At 43.5% G+C, this 17,540-nt stretch overlaps 1 protein-coding gene across 2 annotated transcripts in view; it reads right to left on the bottom strand.

Annotated features, from left to right (window-relative positions):
• LOC145351504 (glutamate receptor ionotropic, delta-2-like) overlaps positions 1-17,540 on the bottom strand; it is a 380,118-nt gene that overhangs the window by 94,376 nt on the left and 268,202 nt on the right. For both annotated transcript variants that reach the window (XM_080201102.1, XM_080201103.1), the window contains exon 9: positions 13,649-13,750. In XM_080201102.1, coding sequence (XP_080057228.1) covers positions 13,649-13,750 — 102 coding nt within the window. The remainder of the gene's footprint in view (positions 1-13,648; positions 13,751-17,540) is intronic.

The following is a 17,540-nucleotide window of genomic DNA, read 5'->3' as shown; positions in this document are numbered from 1 at the left end:
ATGATGCCAATTCAGACTTCGATAATGACTCATAATAAAAGGACTTTGCATTTGTATTAGAATGTGATATGTTTTCCCCCTTCCTAATGAGTTGTTTTTAAACAAAGCTGACAACTCTAATCACGTACCTGCAAGTCAAGGATGACAAATATTACACAACTCAAGAGGGGCTAGGAATTAAATGAAACAAAATCATCAGGAAGGTGGTTTGCGAGCTTGTGCCATCTGTTAATTGGAAACCTGCAGAAAATGCCCACTGCAGGAATAGCTTTGCCATTGTCCTCAAATGAAATGCCTCTTTCCTTTTCCAGTGGTAGTCTCTAAGACAGAGAATCCTAGTGCTTGCCTCTCGGACTGGGTTGTGCCTTTAAGCCCAACTCGAACAACTAAACATATGATTTTGGATTATACTTCAATGAAAGGTGCGTTTTCCGAGATCCATCTTTCATATGAAATATTAAACTAAGGCTTTGTCTTGTCTGTTCTCATGGATTTCATGGAAACTTTCACAGGCGACCATAATGGTTATCTTAGCCAATAAACAAGCCCTTAACTAGTAAAGTAAAAAACAGAGTAATTGATCTTACCAGCTTCTCACCCCCCAGTTGATTGGGGTGGCCAAGGGAGCAATCAGGAGGGGAAGCAGCAATTGGCCGGCGGGGTGGCGATGGGGGGTGGGGTGGGTCGCTGTCTGGGGTGGTGATGGGGGGTGGGGTGGGTCGCTGTCTGGGGTGGCGATTGTGGGGGGCAATCGGGGTGGTGCAATGTCCATGGGGGAGTGACAGTACATTGGGAGATTGGGGCCCCTGTGCGATGGCGCCCCTTGAGCTCAGCAGTCAGCTTCCTGGCGTGTATAAACTCTGTCCACTCCACCTGCTGGCAAGAATCACATTTGGGCTTTTTTTCCTAAGTGCGGTACAATTACATCTGGGATCTCGCTCAAAAAATGGGTACAATTCTCTCCTGTTTTCATTGCCTTTTGGCACTTAGAAATTTTTTTGGTAAGTTTGCCCCCATGATTTTCAATCAACTCCCTCTCTCGGACCTATTTCTGCCTTTCGAAACCCTTAAGGTAAGTGTTGCTTATTCTTCATCCCACTAACTAGAATTAACAATCACAATTTTCTGTCTTTTTCTGTCCTATGCACCCAGCTCAGCAGACACACAGAATAGGGAAAAACAGCTTCTGCGTCAATTCTTTCAAGCTTGCAATTCAATGTTCTGTGTTTAGTGAACTGAAATCCTTGAGCTCATTTCAAGCACACTCTTCATGAAAACCTCAGATTTGATGTAAAAATGTTTCAATCATTGTCGACCATAATTCATTCACTTTTCTCTTTTCTGTCCCACATGCTTAATTGGAATAAAAGAAAAGGGACCATTAATTTTGAAGGAGCTCTTCTTTGCATTTCTTTGCAATAATAATAGGAGATTTTTTTAAACTGCAGGGCTTTCGTTAGATATTTTTCCATTATTTTGGATATTTGAAAATGTTTTGTGGGCCACTTTTATAACTCCTTCAGATTAATTTGTTTTCAAAACACCTCAAATATTGAAACCAAAATTGCACACTGTAATTTAGAATTGGCATCACCATTAACCTGTACAAATATATGGTTTGTCTGGAATTGTAATTCCATGCCCTACAGATACACCCAACAATGTGACTTACCCTATTAATGGTTCAAAACTCTCACCCTGACTAAAGGCCTTTAGAATATGATCAGAAACCACACCCAAATGCTTTATTTTCAGCCGCTCTCAAGCAACCTTGCTCATTTTCTTAAAATAAGTCTGTTTCATGCCATGCACATATTGAATGTTACTTGCTCCTATAGGTATTACTTCACATTCACTCACATCTGGCATGTGACAGCCACAATTGACCCATGTCTCTCTGAAGACAGTGAATCATTATCCACTCATACTTGCCTACAAATCCTGGCTGTAAGCATATTTAATAATCATAAAGATATGTTTTACAGCGTTCACTAATAATGCAAATAGGAACAATCTCAGAACAAATCATTGTTGTATTACACTGGCTTTTATCTTATTTACCAGTCAAGAATTGTCCATTTATCACCAGCCTATGTTCTAGGTTATAAATAGCATTTTGCAGTCTAACTAAACAATCTGTCAACTCCCAGATTCACAGAATTTTATAACACATAAAGAAGCATTTCTTCTATGTCCAATCTCTAAACAAGCTATCTATTTATTCCACATTCCATTACTCTATGCCATGAAGCTTAAACCTGGTTACTAACCTCATATGAAGAACTTCATTAAACCCTTTTTGAAATACAGCTGAATTTTATCTATTGGATATACCTTGCCTATTAGCAAGCTTATCCCCTCAAATACTTACTTTTTTTTAAATCATACCTGTGTTTTGAAATGTTCATTCAGCAACAGGAAGTGTGCCCTTTTTGGTTATTATGGTTAGGATTTACTTGTGAATAATTACCAGGTCATGTCTTATTCCTTTCTTGAATATAAGGATTATAACTTGCTATCTTTCAGTTCTTTGGTTTCTAATTTATGGAGCTTCTCCTACTTTACTCCTTTAATTCCTTGATGCATTGAGGATGTATCTATAAGAACTTGATGGATAGTTAATCTTCCAGTTTGCTGTGGGGCACGATTTTCACTGACTTCCAAACGTGCTTGGGCCAATTTTTTTGTTTTACTATGGCTGGAATTCTGTTCACAATCTTCCTATTTGAAAGCCATTATGAGGAATATATTCTGTTTAATTACCATGTCATAAACATCTGCAGTAGTTTTACTCAATTTATGCTTTTGCAATTCACTTGCCTTTCCTTCTCACATTAACATGGACTGAAAGTCTTCTGTTTTACCCGCTATGGGAATTGTAGCAGGAAAAATAGAAAATATAGCAGACCAATCCAAGGTTCATTGAGCTCGGATGAGAATTTCTGGTCTTGGGGAATGTGTGGTTGAAGAATCCCACCCTTGGTCTGTTTCAATCACCTTTGTTGTATTTTCCAATTTAATTCTACTTCTTTCATTTTTCTCCATTTTATTTTAGGTTAATTTAAGTTGTCCTTTGTCAGATTCTCAGTCCTTCCTGTTTTTGCTTCCTTGTACATTTCAAGGTTTAACGTTACATGTTTTCAAAGCTTATTCAACCTGTGTTGTTTGGATCTTGCAATGCTTTTTTTAAAGCTCCATCATTTTTGTTATAACATCTTAATTATGACTTTCAACAATTAATATGACCAAGATGTCTCTCATTGCTCGGAAATATATTTTCTCAAAGCACTGGCGGGGATTTTCTGCCCGCCCCCCACCCCGTGGTATGTTTCTAGACAGTGGGAGGTGGCCTTGCCTTTGGTGGGAATTTCTGGTGCTGCCATTGTCAATGGGATTTCCCACTGCATCAACCCCCCCCCCACTGCCAGGAAATCCGTAGCAGGGTGTGCCATTGGCAGGACTGGAAGATCCCGCCAGTGTGAACAGCTAGAAGATCTCACCCTTTGTGTCACTACATTATTGATTTTGGCTTTCACTTTACAAAACCAAATTAAACATTACAATCATTAATAAGTGTCAGATGTAAACCAAATTTCATGAGGTCAATTTTAACTTGCCAAAACTCCCATTAACTGGACAAATACAGACAAAAAAAATCAATAACAGTGTTGTGCCAGAAACATGGCAAAAGAGGATGAAATTTTCCAGGTATTGGGTTCACTTGAAGAACTGGGTAACAAATCCCTTAAACACCCATTTTCCCACTTTTAACAACAGTTCTTTTTGGGCTCCCCATTGGCAGGCAGTACAAAACTTCAGTATACATTCTTAACGATGCAGATTGTTGCTATAGCAGGTTCCTGTCTATTGCTCCCAGTGATATAAATGTTGAAAGCAGCAGTGACTGTGCATGGTTGATGATTGAATGTTTTGTGAATCAGACAGCAAATAATTTTCCTTATAAACCAGAATCTGCTGAGGCACAGCTGCTAAAACATTGGCCTGAATTCTACATATTGAATGGATGACTCGGCATTGGTGGGGATTGGGGGGGAGGAGAGGGTCGATGTTTGGTGAATGGCACATGTATACAGGTGTCAAGACTTCCTCAAGAGATTCTTTGAAATCTTTACATCACTGGCACCTCTACAACAAGGATGACTGCCATGTGCATCTTGGCTACAAGCAGGGACAAGTCAGCGTGGTCTCTTCTCGAGGGTGGGGGTGTGGTGGTTAGGGGAAGCAATGAGGGGGGGCTGGTTTGTGAGTGTGCACATGGGGTGGATTTTCTGACATTTTTTGAGAATGTGACAGTGGGTGTGTGACATCAGTGTCCCTTTAAGAAAGTTTTCTTTTAAAACATGATTTTTGCAGCTCACAGCTTCAGTGCTTTCATGGTCACAGCCTTAGGTGTTGTCATTGTGGAGAGGAGCAAAAAAAACTGCTGGCAGGTTAGGTGTCAACGGTTGTTTTGAGTTTCCGTTTTGAGCTGCAGCTTTGAGCTGGGTTTAGAAGGGAGTGGACATCAGGCTGAAAACAGTATCTCTTCTCTCTCTCTCTCTCTCTCTCTCTCTCCCTGGTTTTGGGAAATTCTGCTGTTTAGCTGAAAGCCTTCTTGGAGTAGAAAATCTGTTGTTGGAACCAGAGAGGGACTTATTTTACCTTTTTGATTTGGAGTGCTGGACGGACTTGAAACTGGGAGTGTTTCAGATCAGAGTTTTGGACCCGTTCTCAGGCACCCCACATGCACTCTGCCTGAAAAAAAATCAGCAAATCTGAATCGCGTTGCAGGGCGGGGCTTAACACGCTCAAATCCTGCAGCACTGATCGGTGCCTCCAACTGCACATGCTGGGAAAAAAAATGATAGAATGCTGCTCCTTTGCCACATCCCTCCTGGGCCAAATAATACCTCCGTCTGGCCCCCCATAGACATTGCGCCACCCACAACATTAATGACCACCTTAGCACCCCCAGCCCCGTAACCCAGACTGATCATGGGCCTCTCCCCTGCTTCCCTCCCACCAATCTCAGGCAGAATGATCCCCGCTTCCCCTTCCCCCTACCGATCTCAGGCAGAGTGGCAGTGGACCCCCCCCTTTCCTTCCACGGATCACAGACAGAGTGGCAGCGGACCCCTTTTCGCCCCACTGATCTTAGGCAAAGTGGCAGCGGACCCTTGTTTCCCTCCACTGGTGACAGGCAGAATGGCAGTGGATCCCCCTCCCCCACTGCACAGATCTCAAGCAGAGAGCTGTCAGTACTTACCTCCTCACTAACAAGAGCGACCGAATCGGACTTATATGGAGCATATCTGTTTCGTGCCAATTCTGGATGGGGTAAATGTGGTGTAAAGGGGGAAATGCCGGTAAAGTTGGGGGTGCAGCCTATTCAGTCAATTTAAATGTATGCAAATGCATTTCAGGCAGGGTCCCGATTGCGGCCATTTTCGGGCCTTGGTAAAGGGGGAACGAGCGCGGAGGCAGGCACCGGTTGTGTTATTCGCCTCATGCCCGACTTTAACAGGTTCTTATGTCCAAAAATGTGTACAGCACGATGGTGAAATTGGGCCCAGAGTCTCTCTGGTGCTTTGGAAAGCTGTCTTCAGAATGTTCTGAGAGCATTGGATTGCAGAATTCAACTAACGACCTCAATCCCAGTAGCAAGTGAGCATTAATCTGTGCTGTGGTAAACACGTTTAAAGAATTTTTTTTGTTAATGGTTTTTGGTTTAAGTGGAACACATTAGAGATATTCATTAGGAGTTATACATTATAATGATTATTCTGTTTCTTGTTTGCAATTGCTAAAAGTTATTGCTAATTTTCTTACTGTACATGTTCACTATACTTTTAAATAAATTTTGTTTGTTAAAATCTCCCTACTAGGTGATATGAATCACACCTGAGGTGAAACATATCATATTTATCCTAGCCAAATTCAAGATGCAAAACTTATGATTCCAGCAGGCTCCATGAAACACTTTGAAGATTCTAAGCTGCCCTCTCTGGAGCGTTCTGCTCACCAGGTGCACATCCTAGGGCACATGTTGTGATTCACGTTAGCATGAATGGACAATTTAATGTGGCGGGGAGGGAAGAGGAACTATCAGACAAATGGGGATCACTGGCAAGGACAATTGCAACAAAAGAACCTACCATGTAAAATGCATTTTTGGACTCTCTCAGGATTTCCCAGCCCCTGAGGGATCTCACACCAACCCTGCTCCCCAGCAGCCCCCCCACCCCCCAATCCCCGAAAACAGGAACAGGAAATCTCCCCCACAGTTTTTTATTAATAGCATTGAAGATTGCTGAAAAAGAGAGGCACTTCTGTCAAAGCTTTTTGTCTTGCACTCATCGTGACATTTGCAAGAATACAACACAAAGACAAATTTGTAACATATGAGAAGAGAGTGCTGATTAGTTGGCAAATGGACTTTGATTGGCAGAGACATTGCCATGGAGATTGCACCAGCTGAAAGTAACAAGCAGCAAACCAACTGCCAAGCACTGTTTGAAATTTAAACCAGGCAGCTTGACTCTGAATGAGTAAGGCATTGCCCTTACGAATTAACCATCGAATGCCTGTCATGGACGTAACAAGACGAATTTCCTCTTGACATTGGATTGGCCATGCTAAATTGCCCCTTAATCTCAGGGGGACTAACTAGGCTAAATGCATCGGGTTACAGGGATAGGGCCTGGCTAGGATTGTGGTTGGTACAGAGTTGATGGGCCAAATAGCCTCCTTCTACACTGTAGGGATTCTATGATTCTATAATGGTTTGAAGCTTACTCAAATCACAGGGTTAACACATTCCTAAACTTAGATTTTCCTCTCCCATTAGTGTTGGGACAGTTTTGGCAAGGTGAATGGAAAATATCATGAGAAGGCCAAAGTTACATTTCACATCAATGGGAAAGCTAACCATGATTGTCCCTACCCCCTATCAGTGGTGGGCTGTGTTTCTGACTGTTCAACATTAAGAACAGCATTACAATACATTTGCATTTCATTATTGAGCCCATAAGCCGGAATCGTACCTGCTTGTATAATAATCCATCAATGTCTGTGTGAAATATAACTGAATCCCTCCAAGGGAAGCTATAGGTGAACACAGCGATCATGGAGCACATAATAAGGGGACTGCCTCAGCGATACCTCTCTGACTGGTGGGTGATCAGCCTTTAACGCAAGGGAGACTGGAGTGACACTAGATGAGTATCAGGAGCTTAGTTAGATGGTAGAGGGACGCCCAGGATCACAAGAGAAGGGTATAAGGGGCCTAGTCAGGTAAGACTGGGAAGAAAGGCTTTGAACAAATCCCAGGCTTTCACAGGTACAGAGTGCCATTGACTGCATTCATGCGTCACCCAAATCTCCAGGGAAGCAAACAATGAACTATCTGAACTGCTAGGGCTTCTAATCGTTGAATGTTCACCTAGTCTGCAACCATATCAACTGTATCCTCCAAGTGTGTGCTCGATTCCAAGGGAATGTGCATGACTACATTCTCAGCTGCTCTCAAATTCCTGGCATGCTTCAGGGTCCACAGAGGCTGGAGTGTTGACTCCTCAGGTACAAGGGCTACCCACTGAGGAGGTGGCTAATGATGCTGGTGCAGAGGGTTCAGTTGTGACAGGTATAATGAGGCTCAGGCTACACTTGCATTTTGGTGGAGCAGGCTGTAGGGATGCTGAAGGTAAGATTCCAGTGCCTGAACCAGTCTGGTGTGCTCTGGCAATACAATCTGCAGATGGAGTTATGAATCATGGTCTCTTGCTGCACCCAACACAATCTATTGCTGCAACAGAAGGAGGAACTGCCTGAGGAGGAGCTGGAGCAGTGGCAAGTTTTCTCTGCTGAGGAGGATAAGGCTTAGGATGTTCTTGAGGATGTCAGCCATGAGGCAATTGCAATGTTCAGATGAAGCAGACGAGCTCAGGACGAATTCACTGTTATTAGATTCACGGAGAATGATGAGTTCATCCCATTATTTTCACACGTCTATTGTGAGCATCACTCTCCCATCTGACTGATGGCAGCTTACCCCCTCCATGATAGGATTCTTGTCGTGGAGACATAGCGGTTGTCTATACAGTCTATGTTCCAGGAAGATAATGATGACTTGCAGTGGGGACAGTGCATCCTCACAGAGATTCTCTGACTGTTGGACTCCTATCTGGCTGATGGCAGCTCGCTTGCCCTCAGTGACTAGGGTCACATCATGATGACGTAGTGAGGGAAGTTTCATCTTTCCTGATCAAATGTCATTCTTTGTGAGCTGCACCCTTGAGGTTCAGTGTTACTGGAGCAGATTAGACAGTGAGGCCAGCTACACCTCAAAGGGGCAAAGTGCTCACATTGAGAATGACTGGAATGAGCGATGCTAGCTATGTACATTGTGGGAGATATCTTCATTCACAACTGATATATTCAGTTACTGTGAAGGGATGTCACCAATGTGCTGGAAACCTTGCACAAAGCACATGGAGAAGTCCTGCCTTTTCCTGGTGCAGGAATCCAGTATTCAGATCAGGACTACAGGAACACAACTCATTAGAGCAAGGAGCCATAGAAAGTGAGAGTTAATCTATGAGGTGAGCATTTTGTCTAAATGCTTAAAACCTTTGTTCATACTGTATAATGATGGAGGCAGATACAATAGGAAGTTTAAAGGCTTTTAGTTAAGCACATGAATATGTAAGGATATGGACCAAGGACAGGCAGAAGTGATTAGTTTAATTTGGCATCATGTCTGGCACACATCATGGGCTGAAGGGCCTGTTCCTGTGCTGTTGCATTCTATGTTCTACGTTTTAAGCTTCCTCACCTTTCTAACTTTGTTGCCACTTTTTGGTGCATCCCCAGCATCCACAGTGGTGGTGGAGCAGCCTGCTGCCTGCCACACGCTGTTATCTGTGATGACCTTGGCGGGTTTCCTCTGGAGGGGTGGGACCATGGGGCGTGGTCCAGGCTGCTTTTGGGGTCCTACTTTGTAGAAGTGCCTTGGCCTGTGAAGCTGTCACAGAAAAAGGGGATTTGATGGGCAGGACACTCCCGTAGTGTACACCTGCTGACCCTCCTCCCTGTGGGTGCCTGAGGGCCCCTGGCTTCCTCTTTGCAATAGAGTGGCAGCTGGAGTAAGCTCCAGAAGTCCGCCATTTAATGGCATTGGCACCAATGGATCCCAGCAAGTGCCCGCACAATGGAGCCCATGTTCTGCAGCAGTTCAGGACAAAAGTCTTACAGCAAGGTCTCCATGGCAGCTGCCACTATAGATTGTTGACCTTGTTGCGTTGGTGTGTTGGCATACTGGGTGGGAAGGAGGGATCAGGATATTGAATTTGATGATTGGCCATGATCAAAATGAATGGTGGATCAGGCTTGAAGGGCCTAATCCTGCTTCTATTTTCTATGTTTCAATCACCTCAGATACAAGGGGAGGCATTCTCCAGCCGCGCTGGTCCAGAAACTAGAAATTCCCACCTGACTGTCAATGGGATTTCTCATTGTCCGCAACCCAACTGCTAAAATTCCATGGCGGGCGGGATGGGAGAATTCTGGCCAAGGTGTATGGACTCCACCATGCTGCCTTTAAATCCTTTGCAGCTCTTGCAACTGGGGCATGACTGAGTCCAGAGACAAGTCATGTAACTAGGGCTTAGCAGATTGCTGGCCTGTAGCACTCCTCCAAATGCCAGCAGCCTGGGACATCACTGCCTCCACCTGCTGTTGGTTTGAGAGTGTGATGTGCTCACCAGATTGTGACCCCGAGGCTGTTTTAAAATTAGGTCTCAATGAAGTGTGTGCCTCTGCACCGATGGAAGGTATGGGTGAGAGCAGTGATGGCTCTTCAATGTCGGGGTCTGTGAATTCCTTTTCCACATGGTTGTCAGGGCTGGAGTCAAGGAACTAACTAGTGGACCCCTTGGGCTGATTCCCAGATGTGCCTGCAACAGAAAGGAAAGATCATTTGTGTATGGCAGGAGACGTGACTCACAGCATTGTTGGCTGATGGATGGTATGGTGCTGGATCCTCACTTGATTTAACACCACAGACCTCACCATCAGTATATGATCAGTCAACATCTTCCCCAGCCAGCTGGATGCCTCTGTTCTCAAAGTCCAAGAGAATCTTTAGGCTCTGGCATTCCTCCAACTGCCTGGAATCTCTTCCTTTTGTTGTGAGCCAATGTTTCCTGCATAAAATTAGATGGAGTGAGTGTGAGCAGATCATCTACCAGGGCATTTGATAAGGATGCCTGACATGTGTGGGTGGTGAGTGGGACCAAGGAGATGATGAGGACATAACTGCAGGAGAGATGAAGGTGTACGTGGGTGTGTGGGGGTGATGTCCCTGGGGCTGGCAGTGAGCTCCCTGTGGATGTGTGATGGGTCTAAGAGTGTGAGCTGCGAGTGATTCGAAGAGTGACTTACCCTGGCAGAACAGAGGTGATCATTCAGCCTCTTCCTGCACTGGATGGTTGTCCTCTTCTGCGAGGCATTCACACTGACTACCACTGCCACCACCTCCCATGCTGGATTGGTCACTTTCTGGCTGTTGTTCTACTTGCGGAGGACATCACATCAGGCCGCTACTGCAACCAGGAGTCTCTCCAGGGAGTCGTCTGGAAGCCTGGGGAGCAGATTGCTTGGTAGCCATCAATTCTAGGCAACCTGGTGTGTGCTGGGCTGTCTTTCAATGTGGCACCCCGATGATTGCAGCGCTGAAGTGATGGCAAATCAGAGACAACCTTACCAGTGATATAGCGTGGAATACGTGGATCAAAGCTAGCCAATTCAGCTAGGCCCATCCACAGGCCCACAAGGAGGTCTTCCACTCTCCCTACCCTCTCCACACTGGGTGTCCATAGATCAGGAGTGTCGTGCTGAAGTGCAACCAAAAATAAATTAACAAGCTTTTCAGAAAACTAAAAAGGATGTGTAGCCTGGGAAAACTTACATATACCCCAGACGGTCACAAAAGACACATGCCCCTTGGACAATGTATTAACCTATGGTTGTATGGGATTGCTGTGTGCAACCTCCTCTATCCCAAGTCCCTAATAATAAAGAGGAGGACTCCTACATAGAGAGTCCTTCAGCTGGGACCTGTACCATGGACAGCAACAAGGCACACTCGGGCATGTCCAAACGGTGAATGAAGGCAAGGAGGTGAGTGCACGCGGCAGCAGCACATACAGGAAACCTTTCTGTGCAGTGCTAAAGGGCAAAGAAGGGATTTTCATCAGGCAACTTAAATTGTGAGCAACCTGCGCCCAAGTGAGGGCTTATCATGGAGTGTGAGTGAGAGAATGAGTGAGTGAGTGTCTGCATGAGGCTGAATGTATGATGTTACATTAATTTGGGGCAAGTGTTATTATTTTATTTATTTACCTTATTTACTATTTGTTTAAACTTTAAACTCATGAAAGCTTGCTGCCGAATTATTTAAGTGGAATATAAACTCCAAGGATAACAAATGATATAGTCCTTTCTGTAAAAAGAATACTGATTTCAGGCAATAAGAGAGCAAATATTTTGACAAGTATGAAATAAATATATTCATTCAATGTTTCTATAAGCACTTGATAAAGTTCAACATAAAGCTTTAAAAAAAGTTAATATTCACATAATTAAAGCCCAATTAGGCAGTGGTATTGATAATAGACTTAACGATAAGAAACAGAGAGTAACGATGAACTTGAAGAAAAGCACTGCCTGGGAAGTAAAGTGTCTATAGAGCTCTGCTCTTGGCTCCGATGTCATTCAAATTGCAGTATTTGCAGTGACCAGGTAGATACAAAACTCAATCCTCGTTGTTAAAATCAGTTTGTCTAGGTTCTTCATTGATTGTTCCGATCAATACAAGTCATTTAGTATTGAATTTCCTTGAGGTCTGCGGGATTGCTCAGCACTAATGGGCAGATTAAATAGCTGCTCAGCCTCTCTTGATAATTTCGCATCTTAATATCAGCAGTTCTAATTTTAGCTGACTTTAACAGAACAGGGTTTTTAAAGGGTTCGTTAATTTAATCCTAAACTTAATACTGGCCAAATTGATCACATATATCTGTATTCTAAAGCAGTCATTTGCGGATGACACCAAACTATTTAAACTGGCGAGAAGTGGCATGCTGGCACAGTGGTTAGCACTGCTGTGTCACAGTGCCAGGGTGCCAGATTCAATTCCAGCCTTGAGTGGCTGCCTGTGTGGAATTTGCATGTTCTCCCTGCGTCTGCATGCGTTTCTTTTGGGTGCTTCGGCTTTCTCCCACAGTTCAAAGATGTGCAGGGTAGGTGGACTGGCCTACTAAATTTCCCCTTAGTGTCCCAAGATGTGTAGGTTAGATGGATTAGCCTGGTAAATACATGGGGTGACAGGGAGAGAGCCTGGATGGGACTTACTGGTGGAGTTGGTGCAGACTCGATGGGCTGAATGGCCCCCTTCTGCACTTTAGAGATTCTATGATAAGAGGAAAATAAACAGAAGTCAGAGATATCTAGCGAAATTAAGCAGACAGGTTTAGAAAACTGTGGATTGACTTTATCGTAAGTTAATGTAACACACATTCCAATAGAATTCATGAAATGTGTAAAGTATGAAGCATTATATCAATTCAAAGATGGGAAATAGTAGAAAAGAAAAAGTTACCACTAATACATATCATTCACAACATTTCCAATGTGTAGCTGTATTCAGCAAAGCTAATACGAAGCTGGATGGATCTCAAGGGCAATTGACTAGAGAGTGAAATAAGTTGCCTAACTTTGTACAGATTATTGGTGAGGCCATAGTCAAACACTGTGCAATCTTGGAACACACCTTCAAAAAAAGAAGTGCATTGAGGGGATTCAGAGAAGAGCAACAAGGATGATTTCAGAACTTGGAGCAAAATCACCTGATGCTATGCTGATTAACTCATTCAGAAAAAAAATCTTGATAAATATCTAGTTGGGAACAGAAATGAAATATACAAGAATCAGTATAGACTGAAATTCCACGGAACATGCTATCTCCTACTACTAGGCCTGGGGGCAGTGATCCATCATTTCATCAGAGGTATTGTGGTGTTGAATTTCTTGCCTTTAAGAAATCACTGTTTCATTAACTCTGTATAGGTTCTGACATTGTTGGAGTAGAGTTTATGACAGGGCAGATTTATGGAAGGAATGGGCTTGTTGTACCAATGTGCCATTTTGCATTCTATCCTTCCTTACTGTATCTATGATCTGCTTCCTTCTTGAACATGAAATGTTTCAGCTACAAACATCATCTTGGTTACTGTTACATTACTGCTTGAGAAACATATTGGAAGAGATGTTGAGGCACTAGAGGACAGGCTCCTAAATGCGATAAAGAACATTAATTCACTCCAGTGACACATTGGCTTTAAAGAAAATATACAGTTTTTGACAGACTGTACTTAGTCAGTTTTAAAGAAAATATCTGATTTGAGGAAGTTAAGTATCACATTTGTGCATTTAAATCTGAAAGCCACCGTTAAGGTACAATATTGATAGAATACATATGGGCAGAATAAATCTTACTATTATAGTTCAAGTTGTTATTTTTAATTGACGAAATATGCTTGTAGATTGCAAAATATCCCACTAATTATAACAGCAAAGAATTCGGTTTTACCAGCACTGTCACAACTCGCAGTGTTACTCCTTCCATACTGTTTTCCAGTTTTTGATCTATTAGGGAACCATTCAATCCAGTGGTTGGGCTCCAAAGTCCTAGCTGTATGGAGAATGCAAACAAGCATTATTAAAGCAATGTCATTAACTTTAATTATAATTATACTGTTTAACTTTGCTTAAGATCCATGTTTGTCACAGCTCATTATACCAAAAAGATGGTAGTGAAGTTATAATGTGATTAATATAATTACACATTAAAAATATAAAATTGGAACCAATCTTTGAGATGCTGCTCATAATAGATTGGAGAACAAGCTGGGTTTCATAAAGACAGAAGCGCAATGCCATGCAGCACACAATTGTTCTGCTGCTCCAATAATGATATGTTTACTTCCTAGCCTACCTCTTTAATTATTATTGCTGTAATATGACACATTCAGAGAGGTTAATTGCTTTCTTTCCCCTTTTCAAAGTAATTTTTGGAAACGCCACTGGTTAATTGTCAGGGCCTCGAGCTGTCCAGTTAAATCTACCACAGCTTTGTGAATATGATATTGGAGGGAATCAATGCAAGTGTGAACTTTAAAATATTTTGCTCACTCTTGGGTTTTAAAGAATCAAGATTTCCAAATGCCTAACGTAGCTGGTGTGTGACATTGCAGTGTGAATTTTCAAGCATAGCAGATCAATTACACCTCATAAAAATAGCTATTCCTCAGTTTTAATTCTGAACAGCAAAGCCCAGGTTTTCCACTGGGCACAGCAGGGAGGGAAGATCAGAAGTGCCTGTGCCGTGAGTACTTACTGTTATGGACAGGGGGAAGAAGTGTTGGGATAACTCCCATTCCCTCACTTCTCAATTTTTCGCAACGAGCTATATATTTTTAAGCTTTTTTTTAGTGTTGTGACTTTCAGTAATAGACATGAAGCAAACTCTCTGAAAGTTTAAATCAGAAAAGTTTATTTACACAACACCAACAATATAAACACAATTAAACACTCTCTCCTTCAGAGAGACACATACTCATAAGAGACATGTTTTACAGAAAATGCTTGCATGGATTACCAAGAAATCAAGTTGCAAGCTTAAATTATTTCTTTAAAATGAACTCATTGCGAGCCTGGATGGGGTCTTCTCTCTCTCTCTCTCGTGATTCGTTGAAGATCAATAAAGATTGAAGGCCAATAAAGATTGAAAGTCTTTGAGTTTTCAGAAGGAGTTGCAGCCAAGCTTCTGTAGAAAATGAGAGCAAGGCTGTGATTTAGCGACAGTGCTAGCCGTGAGCGTAAGTCCTGCAATGGCTGTTAAAGACCGGCCCGGCTGAGATAACCAGACAAGCACTCAGATCCTACGCAGATCAGCTAGCAGGGGTACTTGCAGACATCTTCAACCTCTCTTTACAACAATCTGAGGTCCCTATCTGCTTCAAGAAGATGACTCTCATCATGGTCCCTAAGAAAAGCCAAGCTGTGTGCCTTAATGATTATCAGTTGGTGGCTCTGACATCCATCATTATGATGTGCTTCGAATAGCTAGTCATGGCACAAATCAATTCCAGCCTCCAGGACTGCCTGGATCCACTACAGTTCACCTACTGCTGCAATAGGTGCACAGCAGACACCATCTCCCTGGCCCTGCATTCAACCCTGGAACACCTAGATACCAAAGACACCTATGTCAGACTCCTTACTATTGACTACAGCTGAGCCTTCAACACCATTATTCCCACGAAACCCATCTCCAATCTCCATGGCCTGGGCCTCGGCACCTTCCTCTGTGACTAGATCCTGAATTTCCTAACTTCCTTTCTAAGACCACAATCAGTAAGGATAAGCAACAATACCTACTCCATGATCATCCTCAACAACGGTGCCCCACAAGGCTGTGTTTTCAACCCTCTACTATACTCCTTATACACCTATGACTGTCTGGCCAAATTCCTTTCCATCCCGATTTTCAAGCTTGCTGATGACACCATCATAGTGGGTCAGATCTCAAACAATGACGAAAAGAGTACAGGAATGAGATAGATAGCCTGGTGAACTGGTGCAACAACAATAATCTCTCCCTCAATGTCAACAAAACGAAGGAGATTGTCATCGACTTTAGGAAGCATAAAGGAGAACATGCCCCTGTCTACATCAATGGGGACGAAGTAGAAAAGGTCGAGAGTTTCAGGTTTTTAAGATGTCCAGATCACTAACAATCTGTCCTTGTCCCCCCCCCATGCCGACACAATTGTTGTGTAAGCCCACCAAAACCTCAACCTTCTCAGAAGACTAAGGAAATTTGACATGTCAGCTACGACTCTCCCCAACATTTACAGATGCACTATAGAAAGTATTCTTTCTGGTTGTATCACAGCTTGGTGTGGCTCCTGCTCTGCCCAAGATCACAAGAAACTACAAAAGGTTGTAAATGTAGCCCAATCCATCAAGCAAAACAGACTCCCATCCAATGACTCTGTTGATATTCCCTCTGTCTCAGAAAAGCAGCCAGCATAATTAAGGACCCTATGCACCTAGACATTCTCTCTTCCACCTTCTTCCGTCTGGAAAAAGATACAAAAGTCTGAGGTCATGTATCAACTGACTCAAGAACAGCTTCTTTCCTGCTGCCATCAGACTTTTGAATGGACCTACCTTGCACGCAGTTGATCTTTCTCTACACCCTAGCTGTGAATGTAACACGACATTCTGCACTATCTTTTCCTTCTCTATGAACAGTATGCTCTGATTGTAAAGCACACAAGAAACGATACTTTTCACTGTATGTTAATACATGTGACAATAATAAATCAAATCAAATCAAATCTCATGAGAGGTCAAAAACGGGATTTGTGCCAGTGAGAACCCTAAGGCTGATCTTCACCATCCCCTGCTGGTGATCAAGTTCAAGTCCATGACAGGCGCAAACCTGGATAGCATATCTCAGCATACCTTAGCATATGTAAACGTGATTAGCAGTCTCAACAGTGCCACTTCCACTCTCACAGTATGTCCCCACCCACCTGGCACAACTTCACTGCAGGTTTTCAAAACCCAAAATCTGCAGTGTTGACTACACCAGGACAGTTGCAGGACATGGACCACCTGGCAGTGCCAAGGGTGGGCCTTCTAGGGAGCCCCATCTTGGAGTTTCACAGGTGTGTTCAGGGGATCAATACTTGTGAGAGGGGAGGGTGATGCTTGAATTGAGGTGGGAAGGGGTTTGGTTCTCATGAAAGGGGCAGAGAGCTGCATCTCAGTCCTAGGCAGGATGGGGCTTGCCTGATGCTTGCATTGGACTGCAGCATGTGAGAGGAGTGGCGGCAGTGCTGTGGTGAGGAGAGGTGGTGTAGGTAATGGGTGGGGGTGAGGGGGCAGCAGTGTGGGGTGTGGGTCCAGCCTGAATCCCGGGAGGAGAGCTGGGGAGAGAGCCCTGATGATGGGAGAAAGTTGGGTCATCCCAATCCTTCTATTGTTGGGGTGGTGGGGGGGATGTTGCCCTGATTCTTGCATTGAAGTGGGGGGTAGTGCCCCAATGCTCAGAGGTGTGGTTCTAATGTCCATGGTGGGCCAGCAGGAGGGTCTTTTATTTAAGTTGGAGATTGGAGCACCGCAATCTTGTGCTTCCTGGCCTGGCCAGCTTCTTTAGGCCCCACCTCTCAGCTGACTGTCTGATTCTCCCTTTGAAAATGCACAGAAGGTTGTTCAATATGGTGAGAAAAGCTTGAGCCTACACTCTCTGAATTTTTGGGAAGAGTCCACCCATACTTTCATTGCAGATGGGAACATATTAGCTTCTTGGTTAAGGTTGTGAGACAGGATTCTGTCTTCTTGCTGCAGCAATAGTCGCTCTTGTGTTCTGTCAGTCTCCAGACTGATTTGCCCCTGGCTGCTTCTTGAAA

Source organism: Carcharhinus amblyrhynchos, chromosome 13, assembly GCF_965287045.1.
Source record: "Carcharhinus amblyrhynchos chromosome 13, sCarAmb.v2.hapA, whole genome shotgun sequence".
NCBI classification, from domain to species: Eukaryota; Metazoa; Chordata; class Chondrichthyes; order Carcharhiniformes; family Carcharhinidae; genus Carcharhinus; species Carcharhinus amblyrhynchos.
Note: the sequence above shows the minus strand (reverse complement) of the source record. Positions and strands in the feature narration are given on the sequence as shown.